The sequence below is a fragment of the Rhinichthys klamathensis genome, unplaced genomic scaffold (assembly GCF_029890125.1).
Source record: "Rhinichthys klamathensis goyatoka isolate OS25496 unplaced genomic scaffold, OSU_Roscu_1.1 h1tg000005l_1, whole genome shotgun sequence".
NCBI lineage: Eukaryota > Metazoa > Chordata > Actinopteri > Cypriniformes > Leuciscidae > Rhinichthys > Rhinichthys klamathensis.
The window spans coordinates 2,289,795-2,310,659 of record NW_026606558.1 but is presented as its reverse complement, the minus strand read 5'-3'; the positions used below and the strand labels follow the sequence as shown (position 1 = coordinate 2,310,659).

General features: G+C 43.7%; 1 protein-coding gene across 2 annotated transcripts in view; it reads right to left on the bottom strand.

Moving 5' to 3' along the window:
• ranbp10 (RAN binding protein 10) overlaps positions 1–20,865 on the bottom strand; it is a 47,697-nt gene that overhangs the window by 23,637 nt on the left and 3,195 nt on the right. For both annotated transcript variants that reach the window (XM_056255097.1, XM_056255089.1), the window contains exon 2: positions 12,141–12,252. In XM_056255097.1, the coding sequence (XP_056111072.1) occupies positions 12,141–12,252 (112 nt within the window). The remainder of the gene's footprint in view (positions 1–12,140; positions 12,253–20,865) is intronic.

Below are 20,865 nucleotides of genomic sequence, written 5' to 3'. Positions count from 1 at the left end.
AAACGAAACGAAACTAACAACAGTTACTGAAAAACTAACTGAAATAAAGTAATAATTAGCAAAAATAAATAATCGTTTTCTTAATAAGCTCTTTACTTTGGTGGAAAATCTGACCTGGCTGTTTAGGGAAATGCCTGGCGCTTCACCCGTGTGAAGTTGCTGAGGCGATTAACCGCGTGTCGTGACGTGCTCAATGAAGGACCGTAACGTAGAACGTACTCGGTTACTAACGTAACCTCGGTTCTCTCTAGAGAGGGAACGAGTACTGCGTAATAGCTTTACGCTAGGGGAAAAACTCTTTTCCGCGAGATATTGAAGCCAAAAATTATCCTTAATTTTTTATTAATGTAAAACGCTTTGCAGCAGCAAGCAGACATAGGCGAAACAGCTTGCGCGCCTATTGGTTGCTCTGCAGCAAATGCAGCAGCCTATCGAGAGAGACTCTGCGTGACGTAATGACCAATGGGGGCAATTCGCGCCCATATCGTCACGTCCCGCCAGAAGGGGCGTGGTCTCACCCTATAAATATGCTCGTTAGGCTGATACAAGCTGGTTTTTATCACTGAAGCGAACCAGAGCGTATTCCAAGCACGGCAAGATACGCAGTACTCGTTCCCTCTCTAGAGAGAACCGAGGTTACGTTAGTAACCGAGTACGTTCTCTTACGAGAGTATCTCTCGTACTGCGTAATAGCTTTACGCTAGGGGAACACAATGCAACACGCCGTGCGTACAGGGATCCAACACCAAAGTCCCGGGGGCCGAAGCCCAGGGCTCATGTAGTGCATAATCACCATAAACTCACATAGAGTGGAGGAAGAGAGGCTGGAAGCGTCATTCCCTATAAAAAAGCACCCAGCGGGGCTATTATATGACAATAAAACGCGCAGCCAGGGTGAAAGCTTTCAGCCTGATCTGGGTGGCCATACGTGTGTCAACACTCATGGGGCTGCAGTAAACTCAGCATCTGGGCCGCACAGCGGGGCAGATAGCACTGAATTTTAGACCGCCAAAAGCTTAGCTTGTAAGGCGGGTACCTCCAGGTTATAGTATTTTATAAATGTAGACGGCGAGGCCCAGCCCGCGGCCGTACAGATATCTTGCAGGGAAACCCCGCTCGACCACGCCCACGAAGAGGCCACGCTATCACGCTATCACGCTATGCAATGGCATCCACTATCCATCTGGATAGGCTCTGTTTTGAGGCGGCGAGTCCCTTGGAACGCCCGCCAAACAAAACAAAAAGCTGCTCCGTCTGTCTGAAAACAGACGAGCGTGACACATAAGCTCTCAATGCCCTGACGGGGCAAAGGAGACTCGCATCCTCCTCCTCACTGAGAACCGGAAGGGCGGACAGGGAAATTACCTGGGCCCTGAACGGTGTATTGAGGGATTTCGGGACATACCCGTGCTTTGGTTTGAGAATGACCTTCGAGTCATTAGGCCCAAACTCCATACACGACGCGCTTACTGAAAGCGCCTGTAAGTCCCCTATGCGCTTTACTGAAGCGAGAGCCATGAGAAACACTGTTTTGAACGACAGGTGTTTCATGTCCACCAGCTGGATTGGCTCGAACGGGGCGCCTTTCATGGCCTCCAGGACCGTGGAAAGGTCCCACGTCGGGACTGAAGGGGGCCTGGGAGGGTTCAGCCTCCGACCTCCCCTAAGGAAACGCACGACTAAGTCGTTTTTCCCCAGCAACTGGCCAGACTCCGGTTTTGCAAACGTTGCTATGGCCGCCACATATACTTTGAGCGTGGATGGGGTCCTGCCCTTATCCAGTAGCTCTTGAAGGAAGGAAAGCACTTCCGAAACCCCGCATTCCACAGGTGAAAAGCTCTGGGCTTGACACCATGCAGAGAAAACAGACCATTTCGAGGAGTAGAGCCGCCTGGTAGACGGAGCTCTAGCCTGCGCGATCGTGTTTAACACTCCTTCTGGGAGGCTAGCGGGTACCCGTTGATGGCCCATGCGTGCAGGGACCACAACTCCGGGCGAGGGTGCCAAATCGAGCCCTCCGCCTGAGAGAGGAGGTCTCTCCTCAATGGTACAGGCCATGGGGCAGTGCTGGTCAGCTGCATCAGGGCAGGGAACCACGTCTGGTTTGTCCAGAGCGGAGCTACGAGCAGCACTGAGCATCCGTTCTCCCTGATTCGTTCCAACACCTGAGGCAGGAGCGAGACAGGAGGAAAAGCATATAGGGGGCAGCGGGGCCAAACATGAGCCAGCGCGTCCTTGCTTTTCGAGAAAAACTCCGGGCAATGAGCGTTTTCGTGGGACGCGAATAGGTCCACCTGTGCTCTGCCGAACGTTTTCCACAGCAGCTGGACCGTCTGCGGGTGCAGCGACCATTCCCCTGCTGGAACATTGTTCCTGGACAGTCTGTCTGGTCCCACATTCAGGTGAACAGGCACGTGCGCTGCTCTCAGTGAGAGCAGGTTGTGCTGAGCCCAGACCAGGAGGCGTTCCGTCAGCCTGTGAAGGTTTCGTGACCTGACGCCGCCCTGGCGATTTATGTATGCCACCACTGACATGTTGTCCGACCGGACCAAGACGTGGTGGCCTGTTACTTGGGGACAAAAACGCCGTAGCGCTTTGTCGACTGCTATCATCTCCAAGCAGTTTATGTGAAGGAGCTTTTCCCGTTCTGACCACAGGCCAGCTAGCAGTCTGCCCTCGAGCAGCGCTCCCCACCCCGAGGTGGAGGCGTCCGTAGACACCACCTTCACACTCGAAGCGGTCCCCAGACTCACACCTGACGGATACCAGTCGGTTATTTTCCAAGGTTCCAGAGCTGAAACACACTGAAGGTCGACCCTGAGGAGAAACAGACCCGCTGTCCATGCCCTGGGTGGAACCCGCGCTTTCAGCCACATCTGCAATGGGCGCATGCGGAGCAAGCCCAACTGGAGTACAGAGGCCGCTGAGGCCATCAGCCCCAGCATTTTCTGAAACCTTTTGAGCGGAACTATCGCGCCGTGGCGGAAGGATTTCGCGCCGCGCTGAATATTTAGCCCGCGCTCTGGTGACAGGCGTGCTGTCATGGACAGCGAGTCCAACACGGTTCCCAGAAAGGAAATTTTCTGACTGGGAGACAGTGAGCTCTTCGCCCAATTGACTGTGAGGCCCAGCTCCTCGAGGTGCTCGAGTAATGCGGCCCTGTGTTCTCCAAGTCGTCCAAGTAGTTCAGGACTCGCATGCCCTGAAGTCTCAGGGGTGCGAGCGCCGCGTCCATGCACTTCGTAAATGTACGAGGTGCTAGGGACAGGCCGAACGGCAGGACTGTGTATTGATACGCCTGGCCCTCGAAAGCGAATCTCAAGAATCGCCTGTGATGGGACGCCATTTGTATTTGGAAATAGGCGTCTTTCAGATCTATTGACATAAACCAGTCCCTGTGGCGCACTTGCGCGAGGATTTTCCTGGTCGTAAGCATTCTGAACTGGCGCTTCACAAGCGCTCTGTTCAGCTGTCGCAGATCTAAAATGGGTCTGAGACCTCCATCTTTTTTCGGTACCAGAAAATATCTGCTGTGTAGGCCCCCTTTGCTCTGAGCTTGAGATAAAGGTTCTATAGCACCTTTGCTCAGTAGTTTCGCTATCTCGGCTCGAAGTAGATGAGATACTTCGTTTTCCACCGTCGTCTCGACGCGCACCGTATAACGGCGGGGACGTCGAGCGAACTGTAGCGAATAGCCTCTATTTATAGTGTTCAGCACCCATTCTGATACCCCAGGAAGCTGTGCCCACACTTTCGCGTGAATAGCTAGGGGTAGAATGAGATCTGGGCTCTGGCCGAGACATAGTGACGGCAAGAGAGCTCCGGCGTGCTGTAACGCAGACACTGTGTTTACAGTGTGTGAGGCGGGGGGCGCGCCGATTGCAGCGGGCAGCCTGGCCACGCTCAAAACCCTTATAGCAGTTTGCTGAGGGAGAGAGAGCGGGGCGAGCCCCGTGGGGCTTAACATGTCTGTGAGTGAATGTGGGCGCAGGACAGCGGGCACATTTACTGCACTGAAAAACACCGTCGGCCTGAGCTGACTGAATGCGTGTTGGTTTCGTTTTCACAGAACCCGTGGGACATGTGGTGTGTAGTGTTTGTGGGCACTGAGACGTAGGCACATTCACTACATTTAGTGCACAATCGACATGAGGCGATTTTGTTTGTGCGAGCCCTGCATTTTTGCGGGCTGTGTTTGTGTGTAGAAATGAGCCCTGGGTTGTAGGCATTTTCAATACACTCATAACACCATCGGCTGTGGCCGGAATACCAGAAAATACACCATTTATGTGATTTATCTGGGTCGCCGTTAGGGGTGGGGGAAAAAATCGATTCTTAGATGCATCGCGATGCGGACGTGGACGATTCTGAATCGATTCACAAATGTCAAAAAATCGATTCCCACCCCGAAGAAAAAAAAATATATATATTTTTTTTGATATATTTATAATAACGTAATATTGACGGAACGCGAAAGACGGAACTCTGAAGCGCGGAAGTGCAGTGGCCGGACCGTCTGTGTGGCGTGCACATAACAGAGACGCGATGGCTGAGCGCTAAACACCCTCCGCGTTAGGTTAAAAGCTGACGTGTGGAGATATTTTGGCTTCTGAAGTTGAAGGGGGAAAGGAGCTGGACAAGAGCCACACTAGTTGTAAGCTTTGTATAATAAAACTAACGACCGAAACACGACAAATATGAGAAACCATATGACACGTTTCCAGCCAGAGGAGGAAAAACACTCGGCTGTACCAGTCGTTATAATATTAATTTACTACAAGTATGCTCCTAGTTTAGGCACACATTTATTTTCCTGTTGGTTCTTTGCAATGTTAATAAAATATATTGTACGTTAATTCTTTATGGGTCATTACTTTGTACTTTAAAAGCAAAGTATTTATAGTCACACACACACAAAAGATTCAGATAATTGATTTGTAACATTATAAATGTCTTCACTGTAACTTTTGATCAATTTAATTTATCCTTGATGAATAAAAGTATTGATTTCTTTTTTCTTTCGCCCAAAAAAATTAAATAAAAAATCTTACCGACTCCAAAATTTTGAACGGTATTGTTTAATGTTACAAAAGCTTTCTATTTCAGATAAATGCTGTTCTTTTGAATTTCTGGGTGATTCTCTGAATTGGGTGCCCTTCAAATCCCCCAAACTTGCTTCAAAGATTTTCAATTGAAGGAAATCACAAAATGCATTTTAACGCTGTCAATTAATAGAACCAGGTGCCTTTGCATTATAATGCAACACAATTGCTTTTAAAAAATAACTTAATTTAAAGATAATGGGTTGCCTAAGTAGTAGACAACAAGCATGTTTGCATGTCCTCAGTAACCATCATTACATTTTCATTGAATATCAAACAAATAAAAAGTGCAATTAATACCAAAATGTTGCTGCTAATATAATCATATGTTGGTCTAGTGTATTTTCGTTTACTGTTGTGAAATGGAAAATCAATAATCGCTAATCGAGAATCGTTAATAATCGAAAATCGACTGTAATCGAATCGGGACTTCAATAATCGTAATCGAATCGAATCGGGAAATCAGACAGATTAACCACCCCTAGTCGCCGTGGGAACAGCATTTGTGTGCAGGCAAGCGGGCATGGTACTGGCTTGCTTACTGCAAAATACACTGGAACAGTCACATTTTCTGGAACTGAACGAGCGAAAATTTCAGTGGAAGTCTGGCCACGGCGAGACTGAAACACCGTCGATTTCCTAGGAGGCTAGGAAGACTTGTGTTGGTTTCGTTTTACAGAAACCGTTGTAGTGTTTGTGGGCACTGGGTTGTGGGCACATTTACTACATTTAATGCACAATTGACATGCGTCGATTTCATTTGTGCGAGCCCTGTACCGTGGCGGGCTGTGTTTGTGTGTAGAAATGAACACTGGGCTGTGAGCATTTTATTACACTTATAACACCATCGGCTGTGGCCGGAAAACCAGAAATATTATGATTACATGATTTTTCTGGGTCGCCGTGGAAACGGCCTTTATGTGCAGGCAAGCGGGCCGTGGTACCAGCTTGTTTACTGCAAAATACACTGGAACAGTCGCATTTTCTGGAACTGAACGAGCGAAAAGTTTTTGGTGGAAGTCTGGCCGCGGCGAGACTAAGGGTGTACTCACACTAGCCAGTTTGAACCGTGCCCGAGTGCGTTTGACCACCAAAGCGCGGTTCGTTTGACTAGTGTGAGTGCTCCGAACCGTGCCCGGGCGCGGCTCGATTAGCCGGCCCTGGCCCGCTTGGAAGAGGTGGGCCAGAGCACGGTTCAGTTGGACTCGGGCGCGGTTCGCATGCAGTGTGAGCGCTAACCGTGCTGGAGCACGGAACAGGACGCGTGACGTCATGGTTTTGCGACGCTCCAAAACCAACACAGTCCGTAATCAAAGCTGCAAAGTCCTTGCTGCACTTCAGCTGGTACCTTGCAAACCTCCTCATACGAGCAGCACGATTACGTGAAAATTTTCGCGCCACTAAGGCGACGCATCTGTTTAACAACAGGCTGTGGACCACCGTGGACCAAACGACACAAAATTATCCACAAAGAAAACAGAGCGATGGACTCCATTGTGTTCAGAGAGCGCCGCTCTTCTTGTTTATCCATTCCCGAAACCGTCGCACGCACCATAATGACGTAAGCGTGCTCCGGCACGAATGCTGAAACCCTATGTGAGTGCAGGCCAGAGGGGGAGTGGGGAGGGGGGACAATCGTACTCGGGCCCGGTTCATGGCAACCGTGCCTAGTGTGAGTACACCCTCAATTTTTATCTGCTGCGAGAGCCGGGATCAAACACGGGTCTCTCGCGTGAAAGCTTCGGGTTCCGCCACTGGGCCACAGGGAGAACTACACTAGCGCAAGCAGATAAGAGAGCGTCATCACAGTTTTGTGTGTGTCGGCGTTTGTATGCAGGTGTGCGTGTTATACAACAGGCTCATTGCTGCAATAATGACATTTTCAGCCGCTCAAACTAGGAGCTGAGAAATGTTTAAGAAATGGAGATTAGTCCGGCCTCGGCGGGGACTAAAACACACTCTTTTCTCATTTGCCGGTGACGCACGCCCATGGGGGGCGGGGTAGATTTCTTAAAAGGTAAAGAAAGCTAGCCGCGGTTTTAGGGCTCGCGGTCTTGATGCTGGCCCGTTTCCTTGACGACTCGCGGACAGAAGGCGGAGGTCCACAGAGCTCGCCTGTTGCGCGGCGGTTGCGCGGGCGCTTCCCAATCGAGGCCGATGCTTTCCACGGCCTGAGAGAGCAGACGCATCAGCTCAGTCTCAATGCCGGCTCTCTTACCAGTGGTCTGGCGGGAAACGCTAGCGGAGGGGAGATCCACGGAGCTCGCCCAATCCTCACTATCGGATGCCAGAAGAGAACACGCCTCGGTGGGTTCGTCAAACTCGTGGATGGACGCGGCGGCAGGCGGCGGCCGTTGTCCGTCAGTGAGCGACTCGAGCGAAGCCGGCGAAGCTGGCGGGCGAACCGGCGAGCTTTGGCGGGCAGGAGAAAGCTCGGGAGCGCGCTGGGCGCGGCGCTTCTTGCGGCGCGGCACCACGGCGGGCTGCGGTGAAGGCTCGGAGAATGATGCCAGGCGAGTCCTCAGAGTCACCATGGGCAAAAGCTCGCAACAAGGGCATCCGCCGTCAGCGAGCGCGAGAGCCGCGTGATCCTCACCCAGGCAGGAAACACAGATGACGTGCCGGTCTCCATCGCTGAGCGGGGCGCGGCACGAGCCACAGGAAGGCATCTTTAAAAAGACGCAGCTCTTTTTGTGAGAGAAGTGTGAGTCGCGTCAAGTAAGCGAGCAAACACTCTCAACAGAGTAAATACACACAGAGTATGAAAGGATATAGAACGCCGGAAAGCGCAGCAGGTACGGCAGTTGAAGGCGGCGAGGCCAGCGACTCCAGAGCTCGTCCCGCTGAAAGGCTTGCTTCGACGGCGCGGCTTCTCACTCCGGATCCAGCGATGCGTGTGCTTCGCTGAAGAGGTAAAAATCAGCTTGTATCAGCCTAACGAGCATATTTATAGGGTGAGACCACGCCCCTTCTGGCGGGACGTGACGATATGGGCGCGAATTGCCCCCATTGGTCATTACGTCACGCAGAGTCTCTCTCGATAGGCTGCTGCATTTGCTGCAGAGCAACCAATAGGCGCGCGAGCTGTTTCGCCTATGTCTGCTTGCTGCTGCAAAGCGTTTTACATTAATAAAAAATTGAGGATAATTTTTGGCTTCAATATCTCGCGGAAAAGAGTTTTTCCCCTAGCGTAAAGCTATTACGCAGTACGAGAGATACTCTCGTAAGAGAACACATCGGCTGTTCATAAAGCATGCGTTTGTGGCAGTGGAATGGGAATTAACACAAGGTAATGAGACGCAAGTTGAACTTCTTTTAACTTGAGCGCAGCGTTTTTAGAATGCCGTTTGCAATGCGCGGGTGCAACAGCAAACAAGTCCGTCAAGCACAAAAAAACCTTTAATGTACTTCTGTATGTTTGAGATATCATGTTTTCATTAACGTTGACAATGTAGGGATTCTAGGAAATACCAGGACACGAAACACCTGCACGCGCATACACACACACACAGAGACAGTCTGGTCCACTATATTTGTGGGGACTCTCCATAGACGTAATGGTTTTTTTATACTGTACAAACAGTATATTCTGTCTCCTTACACTGACCCGACCCATCACACACACACACACACACACTACACAGACCCCTAAACTTACCCGTCTCACACACAACTTTCTCCATTTTTACATTTTAAAAAAAAACTCATTCTGTATGATTTATAAGCTTGTGTACCTATAGGTCCCAAAGTGACACGAGTCCCCATGCGTCTGTGTGCATTCAGGTTTAAGTCCCCAACAGGATATAAAGACATGTACACAGTGCACACTCACACACTGCATAGATACTTATTATTTAATTACACTGGCTTCACAGCAGGTTGTGTTGGCTGTAGTCAGATAAATTGAGCTGTTTTTTTGTTATGTTCCAGTGGCCACTCTGAAAAGTAAACTATGTTTAACAAGATTTAATCTTTAATATGAATTAGTTTGTCTGAATTTTTCAATTTTTTTTTCTTGTCTACTTTTAAGTTCTATTTATTTGGTGCTTTGTTCAATCTCAAACCCTTATTTTATTTGTATTATTAAGATGTCTGCACAAGAGTTAACTGTAATCTGGGCAAACATTAAACTTTGCTGAAATTAATCGTCTCGCTTTGGTCTACACTGGAAGTGTTCTGTTAGCTCTGCTAAACTATAATTACTAAAACTAAAACTAAATAAAATAAAAACTAAATAGAAATGTGTTTGCAAAATAAAAACTAAACTAAAACTAACAATACCATTAATGAAACTAACTAAAACTAAACTTAAATTTAAAGCAAAATTGAAAACGATATTAAATAAAAACTAATTTAAAAAAGCAAAACTATAATAACCTTGGTGTGTTCCGAAAAAAGAAGGTAATGAGCCATAAGAATAACATAAGGTGAGTGAGTTACCCTAGTTCACAGTTCCAATAAGTTGTGATCCGGTTGCGATGGGTTAAATAAACTCAAACTAAATAAGCAGAAACAGAGGACAGACCAGTATTGAAGTGTTCAGGAAATAACTTTGTTTTTGCGGAGGTTATTTCGTTAATATTGAGTATCAATTGATGCCATGGTAAACGACGAGGCTGAATAGCTCTTAGCTTGTTAGCTTTAATAGCTCTTAGCTTTGCTGCTCTTATTTGTGTTTTATGTGTTGTTATGCAGATATTATTTTCTTTTAATCTGGTTGTTCAGTAAAGCACTTTGGTCAGCCTACTAGCTGTTGTAAATGTGCTATATAAATAACGTGAACTTGAATCCATTGTGCATTCTCTCTGTGCTGTCCAGTGTGTCCCGCAGCTTTTCCACACAGATTTTGGTGGTAATGAACACGATATGTTTTTTTTCTTCACCCAAATGGTCTCCATCCTATGCATTTTGTAATAATACAGAAACATTTTATAATTGACCGTATTTGCCAGAAAATAAGTCGCATCATGTAGCCTGAATGTAAGTCACACCGGGTCATGAGAGAGAAACACACGCGCGCATCACATCGTTGTGAAAACCACATTTTATTATTAGCCTATTCAGCAATAGTGTAAAAGGCCGGTAAATAAAATACAACATTAACATTATAAACACTATTAACATGTAGGCTATGCGTATTTTACTTCCCCTTACTGTATGACAAATCCTTAAATGAATGGTATTCAGAAAACAAGAATGAAAAATAAGTGCTATATGCTATAATAAAAATAATAAATAAATAATAAATAAAAAAATATACATAGCCTTTAAAAATAGCCTATTGTGCCCTTTATTACAAACAACATTTAGCCTATTTTAAACGCCAAGCCTAAATAAATTTATTTGAATCGAAACTGAAACTGTACTGACGTTGGGTTCGCGCATCTCTCATTCGGTCCAAAGTTTCCATATTTGCTATTAATATAAAGAAGGCTTCGTACTTCAGTCGAGTTGCAACGTAGGCTAAATCAGCATCTTCACAGCAAGGGAAATGAGTTTGACTAACCGGCACAACCTTTATATTGTACAACAGACAAATTCAATTAAGCAGAATAACTTTTAATATGTTTGGTTGAATCTGTTTTATTTTGATAATGAACAGGCTACGATCTCAAGTTAGCAATCCCAGAAGTGAACTGATAATATTGTGTGAGAGCGCAATGGGCCGGAGCTATCACTGGGATTTGTTCCTCAGCAGGGGAAATAACTTAATACTCTTGTCATTTATAGTCATACAGATAATATGACATCATTTGAAAGTGTAAAATGTATATTTTTATTTGTGTACATTCAAAATGACTACAAAATGTCATGCCAGAGACAGTGTAGAGAAAGAATTCTCTAATAACCGAGGCACTCCTTAATTAAAATGTCTTTATTACAAAAATGACATGTCCTAAACTGCGTTTTAAAGTTGTCCGTTTAGGACATGTCATTTTTGTAATAAAGACATTTTAATTAAGGAGTGCCTCGGTTATCAGAGAATTCTTTCTCTACACCGTCTCTTAGATGTTCTACCTTGGACCGAAGAGCACCCAAATCAAACTCAAAAGGAATTGAGCACGCCATTCATCTTGAATCTAAACAAAATGTCATGCCTTTGAAAAAAAAAAGAAAACAACATGCTTTAGTGAGTCTCGGTCTCCTTGAACCTCTTTCTGGCGCACACCAAAAATGAACCAAAATACAGCGAATAGCCTTCTTGGCACGCCTACATTTGAAAGTCAACATTTAGATTATTTGAACGAAGTTAAATGCTTTATATAGGCCTAAGTCTGGAATAATCACAGCCTGTTTCATGATAAAAAACGTGACTTTAGTTTACAGTCCGGAAAATACGGTATAACAAATTATTTCACGGACCCCCCTGGCACTTGAGAACTGCTGGTCTACACCAGTCTGTGGTCTACACAAAATAATCCCTGTCTAGGCTCTTCCCTGGTACGGGTTGTGTCGAGCCATAAGTCTGGTTGTATGATGAGAAAAAGATGAAATGTAGTAGTTGCAATAAACGCGCTAAGAATCCGTACAACTGCAGCAGCGGAGGACTATTATTCTGCTGAGCGGAACTGAGGAAGAACTGATGACGGAACAGTTTGGTCTTCGGCTGACAAATCAGAGGAAAGGGGCGTTTCATTCCCGCCCATGTGTAGAAATCGAATATTCAAGCTGTTTATACATTTTTCTACCCGAGAACGAAAAACGAAAAATCAAGCTGAATACTTGTTTTTCAGGAAAAAAGGAACTGTTTTCTCGTTTTTCTACTTTCAATAATAAATCAAAAAACGAATGAACACGGATGGTGAACACTTGCGGTACACGGACCGTAAGGTAATATTGTCTTTGTTTTAATTTTGTCAGAGTCCTAAGATTTTCAATGTGCTCTCAAACTTTTGAACCCCACTATATGTAAAACAGATCTGATACCTCTTCTCTTCAAATGCTTCCCGTAATGCATCTTTTTCAAATTATAAACAAATCTTGTATCTTGTAATACATACAACATACAAATGCCTTCAACCAGAAGCTTGCACTTACCCATCTCTTCCTTTGCTTACGATCTTCACCTCAAAGTAGTAGATGCCACAAGCAGCAGGGATGGGATGGGTGGCCCGAACAGAAGCTGCATCCTTGTGGTTTTTTCCGTGGCCTAAAGAAAGACGGAAACATTGAGGGAAATGAGTCACTGACCAAACACACCCTCTGATATAGATGACTGTCCACATAAATAACAACAAAGTTCAAAAAAGTTTTTAAGAGGACAGGGGTTTTCAGCTAGGGATAGGTCACGATGGTTGACGAAAACAGACACTCTCCAGTTGTTTTCAAATGTATGAATATATCTTATTCCAACAGCCCATAAGAAACACATCCAATGAATAGGGCACAGGTGAATCCAAAACGAAATACAGGGCTTCATTCCAGCTGTCATTTTCGCAGTTCTCCAGACAATCACTGTATAACAATCTTTCTTCTGTGGAACATTAAAAGAACATATTTTGAGAATTGTCTCAGCGGAAGTTCATTGGTCACCAAAACTGTTTGGTTACTAACATGAATAAAATATCTTCTTTTGTGGTTCAAAGAAGGAAAATCAAACAAATTTTCATAGTGGGTCCAATGTAGCCAATGCGCTTAAGGTATTTAAATAAACTATTGTATGGGCCCTAAATGAGTTTGCTCATGGGTTCCATGTCGTCCTATCTGAATTAGTGGTGCTAATTAATGGTGCTGCTAATTCATATAGGGCCAACATGGAACCTAATTAGCCCAAGTATGGGGCTAATTTAGATAGGGCAGACATGGAACCCGTGGACCCATACTCAATCCCATATTGTGCGTACGTTGGCCCCACCATGAAATGTTGGCTGGGGAATAACACGAGGGTGAGAAAATAATGACAGAATGAATGGTTTGGGTGAACTAATTATTTTCAAATGTTAAAATACTCTCCTATCCCAATTTGATGTGCAGAGACATCTATAATTAAGCCGAGGTTGTATTTCCAAAGACTGCAAACAGTGTGGCAATAAAACATTGCTATGTTTGTTTGAATGGTCCAACATGTCAACTTTTGGCTAAACCAATGGCATGAGTTTGTGGTGGGACCACCTGTTTGTGAGCACATTCCCCTCCTACAGTTTGTTTGTAGATGGAGTGTGTTTGGAAAACCTGTTTAGAGGGAATAATTATTTCTCTTTTGGTGCTGTTAGTGGGTCCAGAAATTAAACAATGCACCTTTACAAATCACTAGAAATTATAAAAAGTCAACATGACAAAACAAAATTTACCCAGTTTACTTTAAGAGACTTAAGTCTTGATGTAATTAATCAGTTATTCATTCAAAAGGGAATGTTTTTGATCTTGTCAAAATGTACCAACTTGACACACTGAAGCAACTTTCCTCCTCTACTTTGAGCTCCTCCCCTTGAACTGCAAACTGCACTGGTCCATTCTAATTGGGTAAGCCCATTTTCATAAGACCAAGTTATTTCTGATGCATAGCCTGAATCAACTCTCATCCTGTTTAACTCAAAAGGTCAAATTATGGGAACAAAACTGGTTATGAACAGCATTTCATGTAGTTTTTAAAGTTAACATCTAATACACTTTGACTTCAACATTTCTGCTCATTTCACTTGTGAGAAGTGAGTGTCATTGCCGTCTAAGCCTCCATGTACCATAGCAATGTGCTCCAATCTCCTAATCCATTTTCCTGCAGGTTGCTAACACCTCCCAGCATTAATAGACACTCAGTATTAGATTCTGCGAGGCCAGGCTTGCCTCCTGAGCCAATCATTTACTCAAACCTCACTGCACTTCAAGAGTCTCATGTTTAACTTCTCCGTGTGAACGTATATGGACGTATCTTTGTGTTTATGTGCCCCAGACCTGTAACTTAACCCACATCTGCAGTTTGATTCCAGAACACCATGTCTTGGTGCTACTGTATGTGGTGGTTTGAAGCACAAGTGTGTAAGAAATTATGTACTAAGTTTTTATTTATGCTTCATCATCAGATAACTGTAATAATATTAATCACTTTTATTTTTAGCATCCCAAGTTCTGCTATCAAGCCACAATAGGTTTGTCTGCCAAACCCAGACAAGCATTCATAATCAAGAACACACAAAATCTATTTATATTCGTGGCTCACACAACCAGAGTAAAGGCAGACGACCCTGTATGTGCAAATCCCTGACTCTCTCTTTCAACACACACACACACACTACAAATGCACATACGTGTGCACGCTCCTCCCCGCCCCCTGCTCACACGCTCAATCTATTTATACATCATGCCATGACCACACCATTCTGGGAGCACAGAACAGCGAGAGGACCTTGGGTGATTCTCTCCTTCTTTAGCTGCTTGTCTGTCTGTCCCTCCCTCCCTCTATTTCTCTGCCAAACATGTTTAATGCACAAAACACAAACAGCTTTCATACAGAGTCATCCTCTGCAGTGCATAATCATATGTCCGGTGCATCTTAAAGCGCTGCTCTAATCCAGTGTAGGACATATCATTTTTTTTATTGTATGTTCTGCATCTGCGCTAGTTGCTTTAAACATGCCTCACTTTTCTCTTATTTTGTAATGGGGATGAGCCAATCATTTGTTAACACCTTCAGGACACATAACCAACTCATTTCCAGTCTTGACACAAGGGTGAGAGTTTACATGCATGATCTTACACTTATTCTACTTAATAACACAATGACATGCATGTCCTATAAAATATCCCAGAAATCGAGTGAGAGAGAAGCTCTGTTTCCACTTGGTATTAAGATGCATTTTCGATGATCACAAGCGGCCAGCCAAGATGCATTACCATTTACACCTGTATTTTCATGCGTTTCAAATGCGTCTCCTGTGACCACTTGCGTAATAATTACGTAACCCGTAATAATTCCCATTTTCCAAAAATTAGTTATTGCAGGGTGAGATGTCTGTAATTATGTTGAAAAAACAAAACATTTTAGAAGTACAGTATGCACAATTGTAGTATTTGTTGAATCGGATTCAATTCATGCCAATTTAACAGAACATTTCATTACTGCATTACATTAATGGCCCTGTTTACACCTGGTATCTTGGATCTTCAGCTAACAAAGTTTAAATCCCATTTGGCAGAGAGTAGGCGGTCTTTTGTGGCTTTTCGAACGGATTCGACCATAACGTTTACACTACATAAGCAATCCGGTCAAATCTGTGATCCGATCGACCAAAATGCATATTAATACCAGGTGTAAACAGGCAGGGCCATTCTTACTTCACAGAAATGATCATTTGAGGGAATATGTGCTTAAAGCTGCAGTAGGGAGTTTTGAGAAAACGTTGACTTAGCCTGAAAATTTGAACAAGCACAACTTACAGGTCCCACCCCCTTGCTCTCTGCTGCGCTACAGCCCTCCCTCCACAGCTCGTCCCCCACAGCGGAGCCTGCCGTGAACGCGCAGGCTAAACAGGGCCACCGATAACAGCGGATAAAAAGTGATATGGCACATTCACTAATAGGGACTAAACGTCAACAATATGCTTTACATTGACTATGGCCTGCCCATACTTTGACTACAAACTTGGTCCTCAAATCATTATGTATTTTGCAATAGCCTACATGTAACTTTATAACGTTGCACTCTTTCTATAAGTTATAAATAGCTAGTAAGATAACGTTAATATAACGGTAACTAACCTTACAGTATGCAAGTAATTATTCTAGCGATATATAATGCTAGATAAGGTTTGCTAGTACATTATTTCAGCAATATGACAGGCCAGTGAATTAGCAGGTTTCAATTGTTGCTTAGCAGAGTGCGTGACATTTTATCTACATGTTATGCCGCTAGAGTTTTGACACCGAATCTGTGTAATTCTTTCTTTTTCGCTTGTTTATCGTCATCGGTCTTTTTCCTTTTACCTCTTTGTTTTATGAGCAGGTGTCACTCGAGAATTGGCAGTTTAGGTTGTTTCTCCGTCATAAGCACAGCTGCAGCACGCCGGCAATCTTGAGTTTGAACGACGGCTCGCGCTGTGCAAGAGAGGGGTGTGATCAGCGCGAACACAAGCGTGATTGACACTGCTAAGACATTCCTCCTGGCTCTGATTGGTTGTTTCTGACCGGGAGCGTGTATTTCTGCAAATGGCAATAGGACCACTGGGAGGAGCCAGAGGAGCTTGATTTTTTTCACAGATTATCTGTCTCATATTCTACTGTCAGGACATAATGACAGTTTTAACAAATATGTAAAAAAAATTTTTTTACAAAAGTTACCTACAGCAGCTTTAAAGTCAGCATGAAATGGAAATTCACCAATCTTCTAAATGATCTAGCGAATGATTCACCTGTGGTAATTTATTTCAGCTTGTAATTTTTAACCAAAATATCATAACTAGACTGGCTAAATGATAACTGGCTAAATGATATCATAAATATAATTTAGCCAGCAGCCATATCACCCTGTAGCCCAAGACTGGTTGCCCACTGAAGCTAAGCAGGGCTGAGCCTGGTTAGTACCTGGATGGGAGACCTTCTGAGAAAACCAGGTTGCTGCTGGAAGAGGTGTTAGTGAGGCCAGCAAGGGGCGCTCACCCTGTGGTCTGTGTGGGTCCTAACACCCCAGTATAGTGACGGGGACACTATACTATCAAAGAGCACCGTCCTTCGGATGAGACGTTAAACCGAGGTCCTGACTCTCTGTGGTCATTAAAAATCCCAGGATGTCTTTCGAAAGAGTAGGGGTGTAACCCCGGCATCCTGGCCAAATTTGCCCAGTGGCCTCTGTCCATCATGGCCTCCTAATCATCCCCATATATATATATACACTGATTGGCTTCATCACTCTGTCTCCTCTCCACCAGTAAGCTGGTGTGTGGTGGGCGTTCTGGCGCACTATGGCTGCCGTCGCATCATCCAAGTGGATGCTGCACATTGGTGGTGGTTGAGGAGATTCCCCCTTCCATGTGAAGCGCTTTGAGTGCCTAGAAAAGCGCTATATAAATGTAATGAATTATTATTATTATAACTAGATATTCCGGCAAAATGACAGACTTCTCTCTGGTGACGTACGCTGAAATTCTCCAAACATTTTGTCCACTTAAACTCACCCTTTCTTACAATCAACTGCAAGCTCACATTCAGCCGACGTGGCTCCATCCAATCAACAATCAATTGAATCATGTACCAGCCCTACATTTTTTTTTTTTCCACAAAATCTGTTTATTCATATGTACATCCCAAATATGGAAGAAAAGATCTCTCGCGCTGTCAGTTTCATCGCAACTTTAAATTGTCATGAAAATAATGTCACAATGCATCAGGCATCTAGTCTTGCATAGCCACTCCACTGAAGCTTTCATTGACCAAGGACGGCCCAAGAGGACTTCTGACCGACACGTAAAGCAACCAATCACAGTTAGTTTTTTTCCTCGTCATGTTTAGGGGCATGAAAATGTCGATGTCCCTATACGATAACAGACCAACATGCATCATATATTATTAATTTAAGAACGCTGTGCAAGTTTACTGCAACAATGGCACCGCAAACTTTACATAATTTTGAAAATCCAGTATTTAGTTTACCCTGATAAGCGCTCATTGTCATAGTTGTAAACACGACAGCTTCTTCCATGAGGGGGTTTGGCATCACAAAGGCTTTGTTTTCAGGCAGACCATTAATGAACGCAAGACACATGTCTCTGGAAATCCTGTACAAACCAACTAATCAGATGATGACTACGAAACTCCCAAAGTATTTTGAAAGTATATCAATCTTTCATTTGAAAGTCACGTGTCTAGTATCAATAAAACCGCATTTTTCGATCTTAAAAATTTATCTAAATTACGTCATATGCTCTCAATGACAAATGCGGAACAGTTAGTTCATGCGTTCATGACATCAAGACTAGATTATTGTAATGCTCTACTGGGTGGTTGCCCTGCACGCTTAATAAACAAACTACAGCTGGTCCAAAACGCAGCAGCTCGAGTTCTTGTATGACCATATTAGCCCGGTTCTGTCAACACTGCATTGGCTCCCTATTAAACATTGTATACATTTTTAAATATTGCTGATTACTTACAAAGCACTAAATGGTTTAGCTCCGCAGTACTTGAGTGAGCTATTAACGCATTATAGTCCGTCACGTCTATTGCGATTTCAAAATTGCGGCCAGTTGATAATTCCTAGAATATCAAAATCGACTGCTGGCGGTAGATCCTTTTCTTATTTAGCACCAAAACTTTGGAACAGTCTTCCTAACATTGTCCGGGAAGCAGATACACTCTGTCAGTTCAAAAAACACATCTCTTTGACCTAGCATACACATAACACATTATAGACTTCTATAATTCAATGTTAGGCTGCATAGATTAGGTCAGCCGGAACCGGGAACACTTCCCATATTAGTCTCTCAGTTTATCCCTCTGTTTATGAGGAGATTTCCCCTTCCATATATAAAGCGCTTTGAGTACCTAGAAAAGCGCTATATAATTGTAACAAATTATGAATTATCCCGAGATTTACCGCAGTGCGCCAGATCCAGGCCCTGATGAAGGACCTGCGCCTGGACATGACGACAACGCAGTCCTGAAGTGTCAACTAGTCTCTCACCTGTGAAGGCCTCCTTCCCTTTACCTCCGTACAGATAAAACGTTGACGGGATAATTCCGGTTCGCGTGGCTACGCGGAAGCAATAAAAATTCTGTATTATACTTTTTTTTTACCTTGGAACCTATTTCATGGTTTGCGTTCTCGAGCCACCAGGTACTGTTTTGTGCAAATGAGCGGCCGAATCGCATTAAGGGTTTTCTGTTAGAACGGTGTCGTGTTAGAGGCCCCCAAGTTAATAACTAATGATCGTTGCGACGGAAGTGAATCAATCAAAAACTAACTTTAGCTGGAAAATAACTTTATTATAGAGCTGCTGTAAAGCCAAAACAATCTCTGTTACTTTAATTTCCTATTATCACTGTAAAGCTGCTTTGAAACAATCTATATTGTTAAAAGCGCTATATAAATTAAGGTGACTTGACTATTTCTCATTTTGTGTGTCTAACGCATCAGACATTCAGCCAGCAGTCCGTGGCCGTGACGTCTGAGGCTGAGACTAGGATGATTATAATTTCCTTTACTTGAAACTCATGATAGGAGGAAACATAATATGAAAAAAGACATATCTAGCTTTAATTTCTTTATACACATTTTTTTTTTTTTAGATATGGAGTGAAGTAAGAAAAAAATATGTAAATTAATGGTTGGTTGAATGACATACTCATACACTCTCATATAAAAAAAATCTATCACCATCAGAGAATTATCCTGCTATCTGGTAAAGCTCCTTTTTTATAGGGTCTCTCTGACAAAACATCTAAGGGAAATGTGGGAGCTGTACAAGGCTACAGCTGGCATCCATAATAACATCAGCTAAGCAGGCAAAAAAAAAACTACAATATGAGAGAACAAAGACACAGGGAGAGAAGATTGGGAGTGTTGTGCTAGTGTTAGCAAACAGGGTTTCACAGCTTCACAGAGACACTAGGGGGAAACGAACACAATCTGATGATGTCACCGCACCGACTAAACATGCATGATTGGCTCCTCAGACAGGCAAAACCCCTCTATAGGCAAACATTACAATGAGCTTAAAGGAAACAGAGTCCAACAGCATGCACACAGGAAATGGATAGCAGTCCACCGAACCACACGGAAACAATCTAGGCTTAAGATATATTTCTATCTATTCATCTTGCTTTAATCTTTTCACAGGAGGTGGTGTAAAAACAGTGCACTGCAAAATCTGCATCTGCATGGGGGCTCATGTCCTTGTCAGTGTGACGATGTGTAAAATGAGGTCCACATTGCGAACAAAGATAAAGAATGTGCCTCTCATGTCTTTTCCACTTGTTTCATCATGCACAGACTGATTTTTTTTTACATGCATCCTAAATAAAGATAAAGAGCCACATAATTTTATATCATATAAAAGCACAATATTGCATAGATTTTCATCAAAATATTTGACAGCACATATCTATTGTCTTTACTTGAGAACATGATTCAAAGATATTACCTAAAATTCACTCTACAGAAACAGAATCTGGTACACTGGCCAAAATAGCGCTGAAGGTTAATAGACTGCAGGTTAAATTATCTATTAAGTGGAGCTGGTTTAAATATATTGCTACAAGATGTATATAATGGCTCTTTAAAAAAATAGATTATAGTAACAAGCCTTTGTTTTATCCTAATCTAATCACAGAAATCCTGCTTTGAGGATAAACTGGGCAAACAGTCAGGCTGTCAGAACAGAAAAAAACACAAAGATCCTTAACAAAAAGGAAGGGAATCAATATCAGTGTATCAATATCATATGACTCTTAAAAAACAAATACTTGGCAAACATCAGTCACCATATGAAGTGGTAAACATACCCATAGCCCGAAAGAGGATAGTGGCCAATGAGGTACAATTTTCCACAGACACAAAGCAGTGTACATTACCAAAATAATGCAGTGTTGTTCATTGCTGGGTCAAAGAGGATGGACTAAACTTTAAGGATAAACTTCCCACTGGGCCTGGGCATTAACACAGACATAGGCTACTGTCTGTTTGACAGCTGTCAAATGGAACACACAACATGTAAGAAAAATGAACAGCTATAGACTAAACAAAAGTGACCTTCAGTGGTAAAGTTTTAGACAACAGGCCCACAGACACACAACATTATAATCAGAATTAGGTGCATTATAACAGCATTTGTGC